The sequence below is a fragment of the Dryobates pubescens genome, chromosome 8 (genome assembly GCF_014839835.1).
Source record: "Dryobates pubescens isolate bDryPub1 chromosome 8, bDryPub1.pri, whole genome shotgun sequence".
Lineage (NCBI taxonomy): Eukaryota > Metazoa > Chordata > Aves > Piciformes > Picidae > Dryobates > Dryobates pubescens.
The window spans coordinates 19,483,521-19,508,425 of NC_071619.1; the positions used below are offsets into that span (position 1 = coordinate 19,483,521).

Here is a 24,905-nt window from a genome sequence, read left to right on the forward strand (position 1 = left end):
ATCCCCAATGTCTCTTTCTTGAGTTGACCATCCTCCTTCCCATGAAGAGCCTACTACATCTTTATCGAAACAGTGACTCCTGCAAGTTCTTTGCCGAGGTCCTCAGTCTAATGAGAGTTTTCTGAAACATGTCTGGAAGTTTGCTATCCTGAGTAACAATTGTTATTTGACATTCACTCTTTTTTCTAATAACTTAGCAATACATTTCATGTCAACTTCTTCAACCACAGAGGTTTCTTACCTTCTACTTTCCTTCCTAACTAGTTTATATTCAAAAAAGGGTATTTAATCTTTTACTTGCTTAAAGGCTCCAATGTGCCTAGTTTTGATTGAATCAACCAGCTCAGTGGTTCCTCCAAAATAGTCTAAAAATTTATCTTGATTTCCATCTATGAAAACTGTACCAACACCTTTTTAATACTGTATTTCCCCAGAGACACAGTTAATCCACTCTTTCTTAACAAATGAAATGAGTCTGCTTAGAGTAAACTTACTGACCTGCAGCTCCCCAGCTCAATCTAGAGTTTTTTTAAGAAATGGCGCTGCGGTCCATTTCTCAGATTCAAAAGAGTTATGCTACGGAAAATGAAGCTGCAATTTTGCAGAGAATTCCTTTAGAGCCACTAGAAAAATGGGATTGTTAAAAAAAGATTACACTATTGTTTTATTGATAGGTTCTGAAATCACTTACATTTAAATGAAGTAATTATTTGGTCCCACTCGGCACTAAGAATTGACTTGTCTTGAAAGAGTTCTCAGTTCCTTATGCAATAAACACACATGTAAGTATCTGACAGATACTTCTCCGGCTTTACTTCTCCAAGACTCAGTTGCCAGCTGGCCCTACTAAAATTGAGGCAGGCTTCCATTTTGTGAGTGGGTTTTGTTATTAAGATTATTCTAACCAGCCTCCCAAAAAAACAAAACAAAGCAAAACAAACTGATCAACCTAACAAACACCAACACCAAACCCCCCCACAATTATATGGCCAAACACTAACAACAATTCCATCCCCTTCTCTCTCACAAAACAAAACTGTGAGGGTTTATTGATGATGCTTAGTTATTTTTTTTTTAAGTAGGACCTTTTCATATTCTCTTTACTTCCCTGCTTTTCTGAATCATTTCAGACTCATTTCCAACCAGTGCCATAACGGTATTCTAAGTGCTTTATAATGCTTTTAAAACAGCTTTCATCGGGCCTGTAAGCATTTATCCTTTTACCTGTGGAGTATTTTTACCATTCAAATACTGAAAATTATTTATTTTGCTTTTACACGGAAATCATTGTTACAAAGTAGTTCTTAGTGTCCTAATTTGGGACCTTGCTCAAGTCTATGAGTTACTTCTCTTTGGGACTCTTTAAAGAACTGTTTCAATGAGCTACCATTTAACATCCAAACTGACTGCCAGACTACAGCATGACTTTTATCCAAAATAAAGGAATATTGAAGCCTCTCATTTCTAGAAGAACAGACATCAGTTCCAAATTTAGAAAAAAAGGATCCATTAGCTCATCATGACAAGGTCCTGTGGATTTTTTCCCACAGCTTAGTAACGCCCACAGTGCACAAAGGACAATGCTGAGGAGGATAGAGTACTTCCAAGTACAACTTTGTGGTATAGCTAGTTACCAACAGGTGGGTCAGACAAAAGCCATGGTACTTTCTCCTTAAAGTAAAACCAATGAAGGATCACCCCTGCTGTGTGCAGAGCCACTCCATCAAACTGAGCTTGCAAACACTTCCTCCTCCCTATCAAGGAAAACCTTTTATTGCATCCTAGTGAAACAGTTGCTTCAGTAGAAAAGATGCAACACATTGACAAATTTGAAGTCACATGAAAGTCACATGCATTTAAAGGGCAAGTACAAGGATTGATTTTAGTCAGTCCATCCCAAACCCAAATTAACCTGATATAGCAGTTAACAGCCATTTAAATTAAAAAGTTTTTCCAATTTTGACAGAATAGAGGAAAATGCTATCTTCCACAAGACAGTAAAACACTAAGTATCATTCTTCAAAAATGAAAACGGTGCCTTGGAAAACAATGAATCAAGAAGGCAGGTACATTTTCTCATCTCCTTAAAAACAAACAACAAAAGCCTAGCCATATGATGCTTTTGGTAATCAAATATAAGAACTGATTTTAGACATTTCAGTCCGGTAGCTAACTATTAATTTATAGGAAATGCTTTAAGTATAAATTGCTTAGTTAAATTGTCTGAGTCATGAAAACAGTAAATTTGAGCTTTTTTATGCACTTCAAAAGCAAGCAATGATCTTGGATGATATAATTCATACTCGGCAAGGTAGGCCAGCCCAACACAGCTAGGCTGCATAGCCTGTGTATTTGAAACTATTATCATGTTTATTACATATATGTCTAGTATGAGCATTAAACCTGATAACCTTTCAGATTTTTCCTAGACTTCCCAATAACTGCTAAATATACCAGTCAAAATACAAATAGTGATGCATTCTAATTATTACCCTTCCTCATTAGAAAACACTACTGATGATACAACAATTTAACAATTATTAAAAATAAGTGGCAAAGGATTTACTTTCTAATGGCCACTGAAATTTAATAGTTACTTGTTCCCCTCTTATAGTAACACGGGGGGGGGAGGGGGAGGCGAGGGGAGGGCGGCAAATAAAGCTAAAATAAAAGCAAGAGATTAAACAATGCAAATGCCAGCAAGCATTAACTCCTGAATTCACATTTCCCCCCAAAAAGGCCTAGTACATGGCAAGTATGAATGCTCAAATATGGACCAATACACAGATACAGCAGACAATATTACTACATTGATTTCTGTGGCTGCTCTTTCAGGACAAGCAAAATTATAAATTAAATGTCTCAGAAGGAAAGACAGAGGCAAGGGTTTTTTTCTTGGGAAGAGACCTTGCAAACAAAAAAGGTAAAATTTTCAGAACACTTTCAGAATTTTTATTCCTATTGTGGATCACATTAAAGAAAACAAGCACAAAAAATTATTGCCTTAAAAAGAATACCAAAACCTTACTCAAGTAAATAAAATCACTAATAATTATCAATAAGTCGATAGCAATGAAAAAAAGAGGCAATTTCTGTAGTTATTCATAAGAATTACAGAACTTAAAGGTATAAAGACATTGCACAACCATTTGAACTGTTGTCTTAATAGTTTTGCCAGCACACCTGGTGCACATATTTTCAGTACAAAAAATTCACACTTCGTGGCTCCCTGGTATGCAGCATTGTCTAGACAAAAGCAGAGAGACCACCTTATAGGGTATTGCCTTAACTGTGATCAGTTGATCACGCAATAGTTAAGAGTATGGCAAACATTTCTTGGTATGCAAGAGGCAACAAATCTGTTTGTGAACATGGATGTTACATAGCTGTCATGTTCAAATGTGGTTTCCACCAATGTATTTATGTTCCACATATACTCCCACTTTGCACTGATATGACCTGCAATCCTGCACCTCTGGGGTCACTGTCTAAAAAAATACTTCCAACTGCACTGCACCTAATGGTAGAGGGGCAAAACAAATTACCCTGTCCTTCATAATAAGAAGACAGACAACTTGACACAGCTGTCAAAGCTTTCTCCAAAAATCAGTACTTCAGCATGACATGCATGAACAGGTCAACAGAAAAAAAAAACAACAACCAAAACCAGAATGCTGTTATATGAACATTTAAGTGGCTGCAACTATGTCAGATGAAGCTATTAAAGCCTGATTCCTTTTACAGTCATTTTGTACCTTACATACCCAGGCTCAAAGAAATACTGTAAGCCCACGCTGTACTCCTGTTAGAATGAAGCAAATCTTAACTATAATTTTCAGTTGCCAGATACACAAGGTCACGTTTAACAAGCTGAATTACTAAGTGCTCAGACATCAGCAGGTTTTCCAGTGCACCCTAAAGTATCTAATCACCATTAAGTCACTTGCTCTGTTTGAAGAACTCAGTTTGTTACAACAAATTGAGGTAAAGGTCCAATTCTGAAAGTCTAAACACTGTATCCAGAAAGTGCTAATAAGTTTCCAGTAGACAAGTTTTAACATTTTCTATTTTCACTCTTGTAACTTGTTAAAAAAAAAAAAAAATCAACAGGTTAAGCAATCCAAAATGAGTAACAACTTGATGTGAGCAAAGCTTTCCAACTTACTGGAAAACATGCTGATTCCCAAAACACACTATGGGATCCCAAGGCTTTAATTAAGACCTGCTGAAGGCAAGACATCCTTTTCATTTCTCAAGACCTTCTGTTACATAAAATGTTAAGCCAAAAGACCTCCACCCATGTGAACTCAAGTCATACTCCGTGTTCCTAGGAACATCAGTCTTAAAAAGCAGACTGCATTGCATACAACCATGAATTCCAATAGCCTAGGTCTGCTATCACAAATATCCACACTGCCATTATCAGATACAGTTCAACATCAAAACCTTTGAGATCAAAATAAAACTATCTGTAATTTAAGTAAATATAAACTAGAAATTCTTTGAAGTGTTACCTACGCTATCCTCTTAACTCACAATTCAGATCTAATGAATATATTTCAGGATACTTTAGTTGCAAAGGATTATTCTCCCCACAAATATTAAAATGATACAGCTGAGGGGCTCCAGAACAAGGATGCTCATATTTTACAGTATTATGGTCACAGATCATTTCAGTTTCACATAGATTCATCTACTTTTTGCCTTTTCTTCTGAGAAGTACAACGTTCGATTTTTAAGGGCTTCCCATGAGGCAGTGCCATCAAGAAAGGCCATTTAGAAATAGATCAAGGTGAATTTTTTTTCCATCAGTACTGGGAACCTGAGACCAGCAGCCAATAGAAAGGGCGGCAGCACTTTCCCACTCCCTCTTCATCGGTGCTGTCAGCTTCTGCAATTACAAGGATCTCCTCTGCGCAGACAGGAAAGCCCCCGCAGAGAAGGAGGCGTGAAAGGCCCAGACCCCGCGCGGGGAAGCCGGTGGCCCCCAGCCAGCAGAGCACACGCACCCTCATGCCAACAACGCCCCAGCAGCGCATCTGGGAGAGATGCGCCGGGGCCGCAGGCCTCAGGCACCACTACTTCCCGCGGCACGCGGACCCTCAGTCCCAGGGGCAGCTCCAGGAGATGGCCTGCCGCAGGGCTCGGCGCAGGCAGGGCCAGCCCCGCTGCCTTCCGGAGCAGCCTCGGCGCCCAGTTCGGCCTCCCCATCTGCAAAACGAGCCGACCCCGGCTATTTCCACGCCCATGCGGGCACCCCACGCCTCTGCACGGAGCCGGGCACCCTCCTGCGGGCACGCCGCTCCCATGTCAGCCGTGCGCAGGTTGCACGGCGAGCACACTCGAGGGCACCCATCCCCACGCGCGAGTGGGCCATTTCTCTGAGCCCGGGCGCCCCCGGCCACTCGGGCGGTCGCCGCCCTGGGCAGCCATGTTCTCCGCACCCCCGCTGGGCTCGGGCAGCGACAGGCCGCCAGTCACACGGACGCTCACCCTTGACGGCGCGCTCGCTGGTGGCGTGGGACGACAGGAGCAGCACCTTGCTCGCCTCCTTGGCGGACATCGCTGGGCGCTGCCGAGCTCCGGCGGCGGTTGCTGGGCGCGGCGGCGCCTTCCTCCGCCTCCTCCGCCGGTGGGCTGGCGGGGAGAGGGGCGCACGGCGGCCAGCGACGAAATGGGGCGGGGGCGGCTAAAGGCCCCGGGCGGCGGCGGCGGCCCAGCGGAACATGGCGGCAGGCGCGACTCCCAGCTCCTCGCGCAGCGAAGGGACAGTCCGCCTCGGGCCCGGCATGCACCGCGCCACCACCCCACGAGGGGACTGCGGGAGCGTGGCGAAACTCCTGGCTGCGCCGCGCCGCCAGCGCGGCCGTTAGGGAGCGTTGCGAAACTCCACTCTCCCCGGGGCGGCGCCTCCACCGCTGGACGCGGAGAGGGGCGGAGGCTGCGGCCCAGCGCTCCCGGGCACTCTCACCCAGGCCCGCGGAGGCGGGTGAAGAGCTGCGAGCGCCCTGCCGCGACGCACTCCCGCGCCCGAGCCGGGCGGGCGTCAGGACGAAATTAGCGGGTGGCGGAGAAGAGGGGCGGTGCGGCGGCCCAGTCCGGCCCCCAGCGGCCCCTCAGCGGGTGAGGGCTGGCGGCCACCATGGAGAGCTCCACGGGGCCGCCCCGGCCCCCTCCCGCCGCGTGCTCAGCTGCTGGCGGGGTAAGGGCCCGGGGGCAGCAGCACAGCTGGGGCAGCAGCACGGCTAGGGCAGCCATTTTGTCAGAAGGCGAAGCCTGAGGCCGGTGGAGGGGCTGCCTTCCCCAGCCAAGGTTGAAGGGGGTCCTCCGTCCTTCCAGGACACCACTTAAGAGCGAAGGGCAGCATCTGGGCCCGCAGAGTGCTGTCTCCTGTCTACCACACCGTTGCCAAAGACCCCACACTCTACGGCCCAGAAATGAAGATGCAGGGCCAAACTAGGACAAAATATGTAAGAGTAGGGAAAAGAAGGTCCACAAAGGAAAACCTAGGCATGGTTTACTACAAGCTCCCACTTCCAGGTAATTTGGCCAAACATTTCTGCTCCACTCTTGGAGCTAAACAACAGTGGACAACAGAGGCAGCCAGAAGTGTTGAATGGCCCTGTCCCTGGCATCCTAGTCAGCTCTAGCAAACATCTAAACATACAGATATACTGTATTTGATTAGATAAAGCTGCATTTTAAGAGTTGCTGCTCTACCTCTCAGCTAATAACACAGCTCCTGTACTGCACTGTGCAAACTATTTCACATACTAAATTGGGAATTTAAGAAAGACAAGACAAGAAAAGCAATAGCTTCCAGCAAAGTTTTTTTTTCTTGTGCCATTCAGGTCCAAAGGAAAAGGATGACACCTGAGGTGAGTACCTACCATCTTAAGCATTAAAATTGATGGGTATCACATAGCCAAGCTAGTCCAAGCAAGAAACATTGAATAAACACTGTAAAGACATTCAATGGAAGGAACAGAAAAATTCACAGAATCACATTTCTAGGGAATCAGAATTAAAAATCCATGAGTCGTTTAATAATGCCACTTGCAAAACTCCAAAGCCTTAGAAAAACAGAATTTTATTCATTCCACATCCAAGAGTAAAATGTGTGCACGTACACAAAAAGAGGTGGGATACATTAGAGTATCATGGAAGAAATCCTGGATTACTATTTTTTAATGTAATTGCTATGCTTTCCAGTAGCAGGAATTACTACTTGATACCACATGTTCTGCAAATGTCTGTCCTTGTACAACCAATTTAAAGGGCTTGTTTCTAAAATAGAACAAAAGCTCATTTGCTTCAATAGCATGCACGTGTATCCATTCAGAATATGCGGTGAGAGCATGGGATAGGAAGAGGCAGCAAGTAGCTGTTGTTTCTGTTGACTTAGTATTAGCTTAATGGAGATCTGCAGGAATAAGGACCTGGGAGAATTAATTCAATTTCTTATTTAGAATTGAGAGACTTGCTAATAAATGCAGTTTGAATGTCTGACAGGATGAAGTATCAGAGAGATTCTCCTGTTATACATAAACTAATTTGGTCATACATTTCCAAACACACAGCGAGCTTGAGACCTTGCTGAATGTTGTCAGGAATCACCTCTTTGCCTCACCTGGATTGCAGTTGCAGATGTCTCCTACTTCTTTCAATTGCTCAATTCTCTCATGAATCTGCAGCCAACATATGTCTTTTCTACTGGGATATGAAGTAAAAGGGGCTGACACAGTCGTAACTCTGGTTGAAGAAAAGGCATAGCATACTTTTATTTTGTCATGATGCTGTGCTAGGAGCCATTGGCATCTGTGCAGCAAATCTAGTGCCCTGCATGCAGAAACACTTCCGAGTCATATCCAGATATCCTGAAGAAAAGGCTCATACAGATGAAATCTTACTAGGGTCCACCCCTGCTGCCCAATACATTAGGTTGATGTGATAAATGGCATTATGTCTCCCTACAAACCACACCTCCTTAAAACATTAAAAATAATAAATTGAAAGAGAAGTTACCTAGTAGAGTTACCTTGGGGGTTTTATTGTCAGTTTTCTAACATATTCCATCTTGCCTCATTAAAGTACAGAGCATGGGCCTTTCTCATTAGGAAAATACCAAAACCTTCTCTAGGGATTGAGAGAACTATAGAACCACACCCTTGGGTGTGTCATTGAAGCTTTTTCATGTCACTGTCTCTAAATCTGCTACAGACTTTGAAAGGTGCAGTCACATTGCCACAACTCACCTCACAATGAAAGCAAAGCTGGTTAATTGAGTACACCTTGTGTTCAGGGAATCAAACTGTTTCTACTAGCACCACAAGAACTGTTATGATTGTAAGAACTTAGGAACACAATTACAAACAAAAACAAGGCCTTGCAGGTAGAAGTCAGTGTGCCTTTATAATCCTGACAATTTCCCACAAATGCCTGACAAAGTATTTCTAAGAAGCAGAATCACATTCCTATTCAGCTTTGCCACCAAGTGGCCATTCCATTCCACACATTTTAATACCCAATTAAAAACAAGACAAAACCAAACAAACCCCAAACCCCACCAAACAACAATAAAAAGCCACCTGATTCCTATTCTGACTGGGTATTCAAACCATTTAGCTAAATGCTAGCACTGGACTGCTTTCTGAACAACTGCTTTTGTACTGGAGAAACAATTCCGCAAGAGAAAGCACATGGAATAATCAATACAATCCATCTTATTCTGTGCAATGGGGAATGGAGCCATTTGGGATGCAGATGATCCCGGTCTTCCATCTCAAAGCAGCACAGACCAAAGCTGCATGCAAAAGACATTCAAACAAAAACTGTTACGTTAAAACCTACACTTCTCTGACACCTTCCCCAAGTGCTGCAAGATACAATAACTGTATCTCAGTAATTGTCACCTCAGACAACAGTTCCTATTTACTGAAATTCAGAAGACATAAAAACGGCTATGTGAAATTCTGTAACCATCTCATGCAGGAGGTCAAATGATCAGAACCGTCCCTTCTGACTCTCACAGCGACATATCTTTAAAACTGGCACAATGCAATGTCCCAGAATCATCTAATTACCCAACAAGAACTTCTTGAAAACTCTATGAAAGAAACTGAATCACAGGAGAGAGAGATATATTCCAGATCCCAAGAGAAAGATGCATAGAGCAAATCTTGCCAAGATAAACCAGGTCTGAGAGGGGAAGACGTGCTATAAGCAGAAGAGTAAGATGAGGAAGACAAAACTTTTAAGAGGTTGTTCCATTTCGTAGAATTTTACTAGTGACTGCTTGAAACTGTCCTTTCTGCATTGCCAGAAATAGTGCTGCAGTTGGTATAAACTATAAGACTGCCTCACAACAAGCCACATCTTAAATAAACTTTGACATACTGCTAAACCGAATTGTAATATAAATATTTCAAATCTTTAAGAGGACATGAGATTTCTCTGCCATCCCAAGCCAGTATTTTTTAAGGCAAACCTGTTTATGTGTAACACAAGGGCATTGTTCAGAAAGGTTGAAAGCGTAGTCTTCGGCCACTTTCTCCAGCATCATGAAATAATTTCCACTGCAATAATCTAGCTGCTGATGTCATCCAGTACAGAGAAGCTGTACTGACTTAAAAAAAACAACCAAATAAAAACACAAAACCAAATCATCAGGTATTTTGGGGTATACATTATAAGTTACTTTAACAGTAAAGTCTGTCTTGTTGCACTCCCTTCCTGCACACATTTCCTTCATTTCCCAATGAGCTCTAGGCACAGTCTGTGGAAGTACAAGGCCGCAGTTATTGCTTGCATTGTATCACAAGGCTAAAAACCACCTAAGGCAACCCAGCCTGTGCCACTTGGCTGGACTCTAGAATTCTAGGTGATATTTTCCATACCAAAACCTACCAGATATATCTCTAATTTAGATCTCACACCTTTGGAGTGATGGTACCTCAAACTCTTCCTTAGGTTCCTCAAAATATCTCTCACTTGCTCTGCTTAAAGCATTTCTTTCCCCGCCCTTATTATCTAGTTCAAACTTTTCCTTCCTTAGCCTTAAGCGATTGCTCTTTCTCCTACCATCTGAGACCAAGCAATTCCCTCTCTTCATTTATCTTACTACCTTGATGATATTAATAGACTATGATCCAGTCACCTCTACTCTAAAAATTGAGTTCACTGCTTTTTGCTGACCTCCTTTGTGTTCTCCCTAGTTTTCTCAGAGCCTCCACAAGCAAGAGAGTTAACTGACAAGTATTCAAGATAAGCAGGTCTACATATAGGACCTTATTTAAAAACACCAATCTTACTGCTCTGTAACAGAATTTATTTCCCGGTCTGTACTATTCAGCTCTTCATAGGAGTTACACCCTTGAGTTCAACTCTGTAGTATACTGCAAAATACATAAATAAATAAAAAAATCAGTTGAGACTCCCCCACACACTCATACTTTGCTCTATCTATTCAGGTAAGTAAGGTGTCATAAACACTAGGCTGTTATATCTGCTATATTAAATAGCTTCTTTTAAGCCTCTAAGGGCAGTAAACCAAAACCAGTCTACAGTGCTAATACAGTTCTTGAACATCAACCAATTTTTTTTTTTTCACTGACCTGGAGAAACTAATTAAACTATGAAAGTGAATGGAAAAATTATGAATTATTTCATCCAATTAGAAACAATACATAGGTCACAAACAATCGTTACTTAAATGTTTTTAATAACCCATTTCTAAAAACTTGTAGCTGACTTAGTGGTAGTATAATATAAAATGATCAAATTGAAATTAACATCTTAAAAAAAAAAAATCATATATTTGTCTAAACCTTTACAGAAAAGCTGAAGTTTAGTACGCTGGATTTGGACTACAGGAATTCAGAAGCAAAGTATTTTCAAGCAACAAAATCTGCAGCACCATAGCGTTTGTAAGTTATGATGGTAGGTTATACAATTGTATTTTTTTTATACATATCTCTGTGTATTTAAATCTCTCACACCCCACCCCTTGCTGAGACATTCATCAGTTAAATTAGCCTTACGTCCAGCACTGCAGCCAAGTAATTCAAGGTTAGTAAATCAAGATTTGTAAATCAAAGCAAGTTATTTGTGTTCAGCTACCATTTACTCTTGGCATAGATATTACATAGCATACTTACTCTTTAATATGTTCTAAGCTACTTCAGACAATCTTGAATAGTTTGATTTTAGTTGTAATTACAGTTCTCTGCTTAGCATTCTCCCAACAGTCACATAACAATTAACTGGTATACATTTGGAGCAAAAAAAAAAAAAAAAGAATGATAGATAACCCTAGACTGCCATCAAAATCACTTTGTCTAAGCACTAAAAATATTAAACTAACATGTAACAATATGGGCATTATTCTGAGCTTTATTACTGAAGTGCAGCTTTATTGCACTTGTTTCATGCATTCACGTCTACAATTATTTTGATTGGTGATATATGCAGACATAAAACCTCTCAGATTTTATGACTCACTGGTAAATCATGTGGGACTGGGTCACCCAAACTCAAGAGAACCCCTCTTCAACAAACCTGATTTACAAATACACACTTGTCGTCTTATTCATGAGTGTAGTCAGTGCTTACTCAGCTCAAGAATGAATACTAAATCAATGCTATGGATACCAGTAAGGGAGTTTAGGTTTCTTCAGCTGAACTTGCCTATTTGCATCTGCTTCAATAAATATGCTAGCAAACATATTCAGTCTTCTAAAGTGACTGCATACCTGGTCTTAGTTTCTATTCTTCATTAATCCAACAATCTTAAAAATATTTCCAAGGTAACTTCTGTTTGTTTTAAAGGATAAAAAAATTCTTCAGTGAACTATAAGAATGATGCAGACAGAAAATAATTTCAGTAGTGGTGCAAGAGGATTAAAAAGAATAAATCTGTTGAAAAAAAAAAACCCAAACCACTTGTCTGAAACATTTAAGGTAACTCCATCAGTAATAGTCAGAAATGGTGGAAGAACTAGCATAAAAGGAGTGTTACAGGTGTTCATCTAGGCTTAAAAAAATGTTCTGGACTATGTATGGATAAAATGCTAAAGGCAGCAGCAAGCACAAGGGGATAAAAATCTTATACTTTTCCTTTTTGCCACCTGTAGTGATAATCAGGAGACAGCACAGTGAGGAGGAGACTACAGAATACATTTAACTCTTAAGTTATTTGTAAAACCCAAGACCCTTTTTTGTCTTTACCACAGCTAGGTAAAACACTAATTTAACCTGTGTTGTTTGTCCAGTGCCTACTCATACACCCAGCAGCAGTATGTATGTGTTTCTGCAGTTTCATTTACCATGGCATGAACATTCTTAAAGACTCATATAAAGAACATTACCTATTCTCTACATCAGTATAATCTTCCCTTCACAACAGCTTCAGTGGCAGCCTAGTGCTAAGGACCCTCTCTACACAGTTGTCTATCCATTAAAAGTTCAAACAGACCAGTTGTTGCATATTCTTTGGAAAGATTGTCATGTTTGACTGAAGAGATGTAAAGCACACGTTTTCTTTCAGTTTGTCATCTTCCCCTATCTCTCTATTCCTTACTACTCCAATCCACCCTCTCACTCTAGTCTTGTGCTCCTCCTCTCCCCATATTCCTACCCTGGCCCTCTCCCCAAATGCCACGAGATGCAAAATCTGCATGGCTGCCAGTTATATGGAATCCTGCCCATACTGTATACATCTTATCCCAAACACCATGGGTCAGCTAATTTCAGCAATGTTAGCAATCACGGAAAACATCAGTAAGAGAGAAGAGAGTTCCTTCTCCCCAAATTCCCCACATTTTAATGTGGGTGCAGCAGTCTTTGTTTAGCAAAGACCAAGCACTTACCTTGCTCTTTTGTAGCTCATTTCTCTAATGCAGAGTACACTTTAGTTAACCCATTAGTGCTGTACATTCCAGCAATGGCTCTGTTTGAACACATCTTCTGCTCGGCAGACCCAAGCTCCATAAACAGTGTGCACAAACTCTGCTGTCTTTAAGAGAAGCAACTGCACATGTCCATATACAGGATTACATTTACACAAATTTTCTGCTGCTAGAGCACCAAGTTACTCTTCATTATTAATAATGAAGAATATCTTGCTGGGTATAAGCACATTACAGACACAATGACAGATCATACAAATAAAGGGAGCAAGAATTAAATGTTTTGGAGAACTGAAATTATTTTTTAAAGTAAATTTGACTGTGTGTTGGTTCATTTCACCCAGTCCCATCCTTTAACCTACCAGTGACACATTTTAGGAAAAAAGCCCTAGTCATGTGAATTCAAAGGGTGCAAACTTTATAAAATCTAAGAATAAAATAGAATGGGTTGGGTTGGAAGGGACCTCCAAAGGTCATGTAGTCCACCCCCCCTGCAGTGAGCAGGGACATCCTCCACTAGATCAGGTTGCTCAGAGCCTTGTCAAACCTGACCTTGAATATCTCCAGGCACCAACTACCTCCCTGGGCAACATGTCCCAGTACTCCACCACCCTTAGGATAAATAACTTGTTCTTTACACCCAGTCTAAATCTACTCCTAATTTCAAACCACTGCCACTCGCCACATGTAACACAGCCTCAGGAAAAAGAAGAACCCTGTAGTCCAAGCTCTGCTGCTCTGCTGAACTGCCACAGGGATGGTTCAGCTCTGGAGGCTGACCTTGGAGGATGGTGTCTGGGATCTGAAGGCTGTTCCAAAATATCTGCTGAATTCCTTGTGAAAGCTCCTCCCTAAACTTTCATAAAGCAACAGTGACTTAATGAGCTATTAAAGTAGAATAGAATTAGAATAGTATAGACCAGGTTAGAAAAGACCTTCAAGATCATCAAGTCCAACTGATCACCCAACATCATCTAATCAACTAAACCATGGCACCAAGAGCCTCATCCAGTCTCCTCTTAAACACCTACAGTAATGACAACTCCACCACCTGCCTGGGCAGCACATTCCTATGGCCAATCACTCTTTCTGTGAAGAACTTCTTCCTAACATCCAGCCTAAATCTCCCCTGGTACAGCTTGAGACTGTGTCCTCTTGTTCTGGTGCCGGTTGCCTGGGAGAAGAGACCAACCCCCACCTGGCTACAGCCTCCCTTCAGGTAGTTGTAGACAGCAATAAGGTCTCCCCTGAGCCTCCTCTTCTCCAGGCTAAGCAACCCCAGCTCCCTCAGCCTCTCCTCATAGGGCTTGTGCTCCAAACCCCTCACCAGCTTTGTTGCCCTTCTCTGGACATTTTCCAGCAACTCAACATCTTTCCTAAACTGAGGGGCCCAGAACTGGACACAGTACTCAAGGTGTGGCCTAACCAGTGCCAAGTACAGGGGCACAATGACTTCCCTGCTCCTGCTGGCCACACCATTCCCGATAAAGGCCAGGATGCCACTGGCTGCCTTGGCCACCTGGGCACATTGCTGGATCATGTTCAGTCAGCTGTCAGGTCCCTTTCTGTTTGGCTGCTCTCCAGCCACTCTGACCCCAGCCTGTAGCGCTGCATGGGGTTGTTGTGGCCAAAGTGCAGCACCCGGCACTTGGACTGGTTGAATGCCATCACGTTGGACTCTGCCCATCTGTCCAGCCGGTCAACATCCCTCTGGAGAGCCCTTCTACCCTCTAACAGATCCACACCTGCCCCCAGCTTGGTGTCATCTACGAATTTACTGATGGACTCAATCCTCTCGTCCAGATCATCAATAAAGATAGTGAACAGGATGGGGCCCAATACTGATCCCTGGGGGACACCACTAGTGACTGGCTGCCAGCTGGATGTGGCACCATTCACCACCACTCTCTGGGCTCGGCCCTAAGTAATATAAATGAGGTTTTCTAGGGTTAAATAATCAATAAATAGCATTGAAGAGACTAATGAGTTAGTGGCTAGTCAAAGAATTAGAAGGTATTCACTTACCAACCATATTAGGAGTTGCAGGCATAAGCTAAAGTATCTTTTCAGCTTCACGTTTTCTCCCCCATTAAATATATTGCTGAATCTACTTTAGTTTGTTTCTGTTCTATTATGCAAACACACTGCTTGGTATGGAGATATTTCAGAAGTTACAGCCTAACTTTTACTTTCCAGGCCTTTGGCTTAGTTAATTTCACAGTAACTGACATACACAGGACATTCAGAAAAGTTTTGAAACCGGGTAGTTAGAATTAAAATGATGGTGGAATAAAAGCACCCATGCCCTTGAAAAGCAAAGCTGGGTACCACTGATGACCAAAACGAGTTGCATCATTTCAGGATTATTCTGCAGAGCTGTATGGAAGCGTACGTACTTCACCCCTTCCCGGTAAAGAGGATGAAAAGGAGTAAAGGATAAATCTAAACACGCACATTGTCTTTATTTGCAAAGACTTCATACTTCACATTCATCCTTGAAGAGATGACTTTGTACTTTATTTTGGCAGATAGCTTTTTCAGATAATTTGAGTTCAAGACTACTCAAGCTTCAATTTTGTAGAGCTGTAGTCACACAAAGTATCAAATACTTATCCATGTCCTCATTTGCATCTTGGAGCTACTTTAACTTTCTCCAACTGCTGAAGGTAAACAAAAGCTCAAAACCAATGGGCTACTTCTACTCAAATTCCCTTTACTCCAATGGTATTTTTTTACTGATGAGAGAGAACTGCAATGGGAAATTTTATGTCCAATTATCCATCTCTACATAGCAGTCACTTTCTCAAATTGTAACTCCCATGTCTAGAAACTTAGCAGTTGACTACTGTCCATGTGCAGTCAGAGAAACTAACAATTCTGTATCTCTTGGGAAACCTTAATCAAATCTCCGCTTCAAGTAAAATACTACTCCATTGGACTGTTTTCAGAAAGTTAGTACTGTTGAAAGCTTCATGCTAATAAACTGGCAAAACCATTATATATCAAAAAATTTAAAACTGCTAGAGCTCTTTTTGGAATGGAGAGGTGGAAGAAGAGAGTTTTCTTCTGGTAACCCCTGTTAGTGGAAGCAGTTACGTACAAAGTAGCATGCAACATAATCCCAAATGTAAAACACAATTTAGCGTGATGTAATCACACGAGATAGTTACAGTGTAACAGCTATGATAGCAATTACTTAATAATAAACCAAGAAATTACATTTATTAACATGAACAAGACTCAGACTGAACAGCAAAACCTGATGAAATAACATCAAGCACTGAGGTGCAAAACATGAAATGAAAATGAAGACCCTCACCTAAAGCAAGAGTGGGTTACCAAGGAGTACCGTGCACTAGAGGGCAGTGCAGACCTTCCACTGGCTGGCTTGGCTAGAACCACCACAGCCGTAGGCCCACTCTCAGTATTAAGCATGTAACAGAACATGAGTGCAACTCTCAGCAAACCAACAATTCTCACTATACCAATCATTTCTCATGACTTTTTTTGCTAAAAGAGCCCTATATGCATGCACTATCATCTTACACAGATTATGTAATTTTTCCTCCAAGAAAGAAGTCTCAAAATACTTCACAGGACATAGTTGATTAGTGCACACTATGAGGGGAAAGTTAGGCACAGTAGTGATGTAATACATCAAATCCAGGGTCAAAGTTAGACGTGTCCTCCAATGTAACTAAATATTACATAAACTTTGTTAATGAACCAGAATCAACAAGTTACTAATTTTTGTTAGCGTGCAAGGAAATAAATCAGCAGTTTCAGGCCAACTGATGAGTAAAGCCAAACAGCAAAGAAAGCTCATACACAGACAGTAAATGTAACTATTTTCATAGATTTATTTGAAAAATACTTACAAAAGCAAGTACGTTTGACACTAAAATAGTTAAAACTTATTTTGTGTTGTTTACATTGGTGTAATTAAGTGTGCGGCATTAACAGTCTTTTCTGTTTGAAGCATTGTTAGTTTGCTTTAAGGAAGTGGGGAAAATTCTGGTTTATTGATAAACAATGTCTTCCTGCCACTTCCTTAGCAGCAACTACAGCTGTGATCTCTGCCTGAGATCTCAGCACACTAAAAATTGGGTTTGCTTTACTAACTGCCAGCCTGCCAAGTGCAGATTTACTGGAACCTGGAAGGTGGGCAAGTCTTTTTCCCCTAGGAATGAACAGCGGAGTAGAAGGAAAGGAAAACAAAAGGACTGGTTTTTTTATGTGAAGAATTTACCAAAGCTACATTTAGTGAAAAAGAGTCCTTAAAAATGTCCTTCTGTTAGTGGCCGTCTTTCTTCAGAACACACGCATACTTGTGAACTTACCCGTAAACCAATGCCCCTGAAGCTTACCATTCCTATAGCACTTTTTTGCTAGGACAGGCCAAGACTAGAATAGCCAGACAGCAGTTCAGTAGTGTCAGAAATGAAATACAGTGCAATTAGTTTCCACATACTTTATAGCTACATTTTAAGACAAAACTGGCACAGATACCAATTGAAAGAGTTTTCTGTCTCCATGTAATCCATGCTCTAGCAACAGCTATAGTCTGTTCACAGAATGGTTTATTAGGACACATGGAGTGGCCAGGATCTCACCAGCCATTATTTTGCATGGTGCCACTAGCTGCTGCTGCTCGAGCCAGCATATTTCTGTGTGCCTCTGAAGTAGAAGAAAAAGTCCCATCCATCACATGCATTGGCAGTGTTCGCCTTCTGCCAGGCTGAGGGGTGAAACTGTTCTGTCGCCAGTCATCTTCCGGGGGCATATCAACTCTCCTTGGACCCGGAGCCTTAACGCAAGACGGGGGAACAGGACAACCTTGAGAGGCACCGGGATCCCAAGAAGGCTCATGTGGTATTCTTAAAGTGTTGTAGTCTGTGCTGGCTGGTAGCCTGCAGCCAGTGGTAGAAGACTCATGCAGCTGATGTGAAAGCTGATGGAGGAAGCCTTCCTGTGAACTCTTGCCAGTGTGTTTACCCCAGAGCATCATTTGTTTATCTGGTAACGTGGCTGTTTGCCTGGCAGGGCAGCTCGTGTTCAGCCAGTGGTCAAAGACACTTGATGTTGCACCTCCTAAACGTGGATTAACAAGAAGCTTTTGCCCATGTGAGATGGTGCCTCTGGGTGCACAAGGGAGACTCCCATAGCTCAGTGCCACACCTGGGTAGTCTTCACCTTGGAAAGCTTCACTCCTGTCAGGCATAACCAAAAGTTTCTGGATGATGTTCTTCTGATCTCCTGAGGGGGAGAAAGAAAAAAGTTTGCTTAGTTACACTTTTTGTTTTATCCCCTCAGAACTTCCAGCTGTGGCCAAAAGGTGACAGAAGTCAAACTGAAAGCACTAGTAAAATCCAATTACTGGTTGACATGCAATTCTGAATAAAAGCTAGCTGTAGCCTTTTTGCTATTCATTCTCTTCACTGCATTTTCTCCTTACCCTACCACAGCTGCTGTCACAGACTTCGGATTTCTTGAATTCTTCTTGTGTTATTAAGAAGAAGCCAACAAAATATTTCAAGGCTGGTAGATCAAACTGGGTTTGAGGGCTGTCACAGGGAAAAATCATTCTCATGCAGAAATTAGTTATTTGTATTGGCACAATTACATGTGTGATTTGCTGGAATGAGCGGCTTGTCATGTATGACAAGGTGGTGAGTCTTACTGCAGCTTCTACTCTAGAGAAGGTATCTCACAAAACCGAAGGAAAGATGTTTCCATAAAGATTATTTCCTTTAGTTATGTCAACTTAGCACAGAATCACAGAACAACTCAAAAGGGCAGAACAGAACTAAAAGAACATGATTCATCCTTCCAGATTTCTGGAGGAATTAGATGAGATGGTGAAGCACCCTGATGGAAGACAAGATCTGAGGATTTGTATTTCAGCACTATTTCTGATCACAAAGGAGGATGAAAAGTCCTGTGATTACCTGACAGTTTATGTGCCTTGCCCACCATGCTAGGCATCAGTACATCAGGGGATACGTGCTGCACCTGGTTTGGGTTGTGCTGGGGATCAAAGGGAAACACAGGAGGATCATGGGGGAAAGGAAGGGAAGTGGAGCTGGAAGAACGGTGGCTGGTGTCCACTGGCATTTTCCTCATATTTGGTGCTTCCTTTTATAAAATGAGAAAGGAGAAGAAAAGAACATAAAATGATGAGTAAACACAGAGTTGGGTTGAATCAGGCAAAGATGATGCTGATCCAAGGAAAGGGATGACTCACTAGAACAAAAACATGCATCTGTATGTGAAAGTGAAATACAAACCAATATAGCATTAATCCAGTAAGGCTCTTACTGCAGTGGTGGGATACTAAGGAGATAATTTGACTGGAAATACACCAAGGAGAAAAAGCCAAACCAAACATGAATCACTTATGAAAGTTTGGTTCACAAACTGAATCCACAGAATGATGGCAAGTCAGTCAGCATTGGACCTGCCATGCTGCACAAGCCATGACAAAAGAGGATACTGTTGATCCTTCCTACTTTTTAGCAGGCTTTAGCACTTTACTGAAAGCTCCGATTCCAGACTATTTCAGCTGAAGTATTTACCAATGCTGTACTATTTCCCTCTGTTAGGAGGTACCCACCCTAAAACAGGGATGGCTGAATGACACACTAACAAACCATCACATACTTGAGCCCAGTGACTAACTTTAAGAGGACTGACAGGCATCCATCCTTCTGTTGTGGGGATAACAGCTTTCAGCAGAGCAGGGGGGTCTTTTTAATTGCTTCTGTAAGCACTTCCAGGCACACATTAAAGCCTTCAGCCAAAGCACAATGAGGAGCAAACACTCAGAAGTTGACATAATCTTAGCTTATGGTAATAATAAAATGTATCAGACCAGCCAAGTCTAAATAACTGATTTTGCAACTGAGACTCTTCTACACTTATTATGAACTTGGTTTCAAATAAAACTTGAGCACACTTCACAAAAAATTCAATCTGAGCCAAAACTTCACATTACACCTGGCTGTTGCTAAACACCAGCTATAATCTGTTAACTGTTTTCTTCACTAGCAGCTTTAACTTGCATCTAAAACTACTTAACAAAGATAACAGAAAAATAAAATTAAAACAACAACAAGAAGCCCCCAAACAAAAAAAGCCACACACACAAAACACCCATCTGCCTGTTTCTAGTTACTTCCTTTATGTAACTGCCTGGGTGTTATGTACCAAGTCTTGAAATGTCTCCCCCTTATGCTTACTTTTAGTCTCTGAAAATGCTACTTGCTGAATACACTCAACAAGAGAGCAGAACCTTTCACATGGTTAGAGGTGTCTTTGTAAAACTGTAAGTGTATTAGAAGCTTTCTGAAAATACTGAAAAAACTTTTATACTGATGCCTCTGTACATGGACAAGTTATACTAGCTGACATGCTTGCCAACCACAGCAGATACTATTCTGCAATGACTCCTAAAGAAGATGGCTTTGTTACTTACATAAACACTCATTTTCTTCCACAAAGAGAACATAAATTCACAAAGACAAGCTTTTATTTTGGCTTGCTGTCCTGTTTGTTAACTACTGAAGGCAGACAGAAAACAGGATATAGATGATGGCTCTTTGGGAAGCCTTACACCACTGTACTTACAAAACTGTGAGAAGAGACCAAAGTCTCTTCTCTGTTTGAGATGACTGTCCCACTGAGACTGCGAGCAATACGACGGAAATTTTCTGCACTGTACATTTCCTCCTCTTCTGGTTCTCTGCTATGTTCTCTGGTATATGTGACCTGCAGACAATATCACATATTTCAGAAAAGGCTCTCCACAACATCAGTTTTGAATAGCTGTTATAGTTTTATATTGTTTTCTTCCCTAAGAGGCTATACTTCAACAAAACTCCAAGACCTTCCCTTTTTTGAAACCCTTACTACCTTAAAAACTTAAAGCAAATGTGTCTGTTTGGTCTGGTGATTTAAAATGTTATTCCTTATAATCTTTCTTTCTTTATTACACTGACTGTTTTGTCTAAGGGCGATTAATTCTTTATAGATACCTAAAGACAGGACAAAAAGTCATTACTGAAATTAATCTACCCAAAGGACTGACTGCTGCTACAGGCATCACTGCCCCTGTGAAGATCATGGCTGCAATTGACAGCTATCCTACAATAAAGTTCTCTCCTCATAGTTTTCTCATAACAAAACCAAAATATCTAGGATCATTTGATTGGTGCTGAGAGCATGTTAATCATATGTTTGCAAGGGAAGTGTTTATTCTGTCTTTCTTTCCTTTGTCTGTATAAGAAAGGCCACTTAAGCTCTCTTTAATGAACATGGAAGTACTACACATACAGGCACTGGTATGTAACTGCCAGTTACTTAAACAGTTTGTCCCCAGGAAAGAGAGCAGCAGCATCTTCTTCCACTCTGAGGTGACCAATTACTGCAGCAAATGCCAAATTACCCCCCATTTCTAAAGTATGTAGTGACACAGCAGGAAAAAAGTCTGTAGCCTACAAGCACTAAATCAAGAAGCAGTTGTGAAGAGTGGCTGTTCATGTCAACATGTTCAAAGAGGCTGGATCTTAAAAAGTTTTGAGGGATACGCTCAATGATTGCACTCAAAGAGGGATGGTCAATGGCTCGGTGTCTAAGTGGAGACCAGTGACAGATGATGGCACTCAGGGGTTGGTACTAGCACTGGTGGTGTTTAACATCTTTATTGGCAACATGGGCAGTGGGATCTGGTGCATCCTCGGCAAGTTTGCTGATGACACCAAGCCTGTGTGGTGCAGTTGACACATCAGAGGGAAGAGATGCCATCCAGAAGAACCTTGACAGGCTTGATGGGTGGGCCACTGCCAACCTCATAAAGTTCAACAAAGTCATATGCAAGGTACAGCACCTGGGTTGGGGCAATCTCAAGCACAAATACAGACTGGGTGGAGAATGGATAGAAAACAGCCCTAAGAAGGACTTGAGGGTGATGGTTGATCAGAAGCTCAACATGGGCCAGCAATGTGTGTTTTCAGCCCAGAAAGCCAACTGTATCCTCGGCTGCATGAAAAGATATCAAAGGAGGTAGGTGACTTTCCCCCTCTGCTGGGGTACTGTGTCCAGCTCTGGAGCCCCCAAAACAAGAACAATATGGAATTGTTAGAGTGGGTCCAGAGGAGGGCCATGAAGATCATCAGAAAGCTAGAGCTCTTCTCCCATGAAGACAGACTAATAGACCTGAGGTTCTGTCTGGAGAAGAAAAGGCTCTGGGGAGATCCTGAATTTGAAGGGGGACCTGGGGAGACCTGCATTTGAAGGGGGCCTACAGGATAGCTGGAGAGGGACTTTTTACAAAGGCATGCAGCAACAGGATGAGGGGCAATGGCTTCAAACTGTAAGAAGCTAGATTTAGATTAGACATTAGGAAAAAATTCTTCAACACAATGGTGATGAGGTACCAGAACAGGCTGCCCACAGAAGTTATGGAAGCTCCAACCCTGGAAGTGTTCAAAGCCACACTGGGTGGGGCCTTGAGCAACCTCAAGTAGTAGTAGGAGGTGTCCCTGGCCCACGGCAGAGGGATTGGAACTAGACCTTTAAGGTCCCTTCCAACCCAAATTATTCTATGATTCTCTGTTCTTCAAAGTCAGAATGTTGGTAATTTTTCTGCATGCAATGACCCCAGTATACTTTTCATAATATATTCCACTTCTCCCCCTGTAAATTCTTTCACTTGCACCTGCCAAGCCCTTGCCCCTCTAGCACATCTTAGGTAAGAACGTCACCTTGGAGACAGAAGAGACAGTGGATCCACACAGACTCCGCTCGATCTCTGCTGTTGGGGTTTTCGAGAGACCCATGCCAGCTGCAGCATGCAGCTTCTTCACGTTCAGGTTCGCAGAGACTGAGAAGGACAACGCTGTGGTTAAATTCAATGCCTGATTGCACATGAGGGCACATTACTGACTAGCTTAGGTCTGACTCCAGCAACAACAGTCTATACACAGAGAATGAGAAGTTATGAGTGATTCTCTGAATATTAATACATAAGCTAACTCTCAACACTTCAAAGAGAGACACTATCAGGACACACCTGCTTCACTCATCCTTTTGCATGCTTCTAGGGAACAGTTAATTGAAGTATTAAAGAGTTAAATGATTTAACTGCACACCAGCACTTGATACAGAGGTGAAACAGTTTAGGAGGCCTAAGGGAACACAAAATCAGCTACCAGAAACAAGTTACCTGAAGTTACTTGGGATAAGCCAGCCTCATTAGCTTTAAGCTCCCCACAAGTTCATCTCCTTGTTCCTGCCTAATGGCACAGTTTGCCAGTCATTTGCTGTCACGGTTCAATAGCATTATTCTTAGCTAGGATTGCTACATTTACTTCAGTATGATCCCCACCTATCAGTTATAATCCTAAACTTTCCAATGGAATAGACAGGCAGATCACTGGCCTACTAGAAAAGGTCACAAGGAATCTCTTTATAAAGGAAGAAATGTGATATGCTTGTAGTAAGACGTTTTCTGCATTGAGGTAGCATCTGCAGAATCAAGTCTTTGTTTTCATCTGTGTTGTAAGGCTCCAGTGATGAAATTGAGGCATTTTCACCATCATTTTAAATGCAAAGGTCTGACAAAACCAGTTGAAATTGGGCAGAAAGTTTAAAAAGCATTTGCAAATGAGTAGATAATCCAAGTGCAAAGTGAGGAAGAGCTGTCCTAGACTCACTCAGGTGGTTTAAATCTTAAGTTCACATTAGATGCACTGGTTCAAACTTTTTGGTTTTGTACAGAATTTGCAGAACTTAAGAAGAAACATCTGAAAGCCACAGCAAAACAGAAGTAAAGATCTCAAACACAAACTTCGTATTAGAAGAATATCCATGTCTCATATCCCTTATAGGGCAAGAAAACAGGCAAGATAAACCAGCATAAGAAACATGGCATTTGATGATAGAGCTCTGAAGCTCCACATTAAAGCAACTCAGCTTTATGCTGTTACATTTCCAGAAAGAGCTTCCCAAATCAGCAAGCTAAGCTGGAACATGTAAGACCTCCCGATTCAAGCTCATGCAAGAAAGCATCTGCAAGGTTGTGAGGTCAGGTCTTGCCTAACCCTGAAAGAAAAGGACACCAAATGGAAAATGACCAGCTTTGGATGTGTTACCTGGTCTGCCAGCAGGCGGCAAGACAAGACAGTGTCAGAAAACTCAACTGCTGAATAAAAACCTGTTCAAGAGTGTACTGCAGTGTTCACTCTGGTCACAGCCAGGCTTGATTTGTCAATAACAATAGAGGTTCCACCTCAGGGAATGCAGGGCAGGGAAAACTTGTCTTGTGTATGTACTGCAATACATATGATATCTCTCTTTATATATATGTATTTTTATGTATATATATGATGTTGCTACTAATCAAGTTCCAAGCTGAAAATTCACGTCTCTAATATTATGTAGAAATTTGCTTCACTAGTGCTAAGCAGAGAATCACAGTTGCCTTATCTCAGGCAGATTAGATCAGCTTGAGTGAAACCAGATTGCTATCATCAGACCCTGAGTATCTCCACTAACAGCTGCACATTCTTACCAACAGAATCTGTTTTCTTTCAGCACCAACTAATCCAGAAAGTCTCTTTCTTAGTGCAGTGCTGCTTTTACAAGTAATTTTCCAGAACTTAAAGAAGGTAGTCCTTAATGAAACATACATTCAACTCTCATAAATCTGAAAACACTTCTAGAAGTTTATCCTCTCAACCAGGTATAGACTGAATTCTTGAATACAACACAGTCAAAATTCACAAATATGGAGAATGTTAACTTTAGGCATAGAAACATTTTAATAAATTCCAGAGGTTATGTAGGACTTTCCAACAGCAAAATTCAGCAGCCTGACCCAAGCAACTAGCTCCTACCTGAAAACAAGAGCAAGTATTTCTATGATACTCAACAGATGTTGCTCTTCCTTTGCCAAGATCAACAACTCTGCAGCCTCCCTATCAGTGTGCTGTCAGACTGCTT

General features: G+C 41.8%; 2 protein-coding genes across 9 annotated transcripts in view; both read right to left on the minus strand.

The window, feature by feature from the left end:
• PPP3CB (protein phosphatase 3 catalytic subunit beta) overlaps positions 1–5,736 on the minus strand; it is a 46,112-nt gene extending 40,376 nt beyond the window's left edge. For 2 of the 6 annotated variants that reach the window (XM_054163980.1, XM_054163977.1), the window contains exon 1: positions 5,494–5,736. In XM_054163980.1, the coding sequence (XP_054019955.1) occupies positions 5,494–5,563 (70 nt within the window). In that variant the 5' untranslated portion in view covers positions 5,564–5,736. The remainder of the gene's footprint in view (positions 1–5,493) is intronic. The other 4 variants (XM_054163982.1, XM_054163979.1, XM_054163981.1 and 1 more) reach the window with 2 other exon arrangements.
• A 10,734-nt stretch (positions 5,737–16,470) lies between these two features.
• The window catches only part of USP54 (ubiquitin specific peptidase 54), a 49,190-nt gene continuing 40,755 nt past the window's right edge, over positions 16,471–24,905 (minus strand). The window contains exons 19-22 of one of the 3 annotated variants that reach the window (XM_009897659.2): positions 22,667–22,785; positions 20,532–20,672; positions 18,854–19,040; positions 16,471–18,161 (exon numbers count right to left, since the gene is read on the minus strand). In XM_009897659.2, the coding sequence (XP_009895961.2) occupies positions 17,515–18,161; positions 18,854–19,040; positions 20,532–20,672; positions 22,667–22,785 (1,094 nt within the window). In that variant the 3' untranslated portion in view covers positions 16,471–17,514. Of the gene's footprint in view, positions 18,162–18,853; positions 19,041–20,531; positions 20,673–22,666; positions 22,786–24,905 lie in introns of those variants that run through there. The other 2 variants (XM_054163877.1, XM_054163878.1) reach the window with 2 other exon arrangements.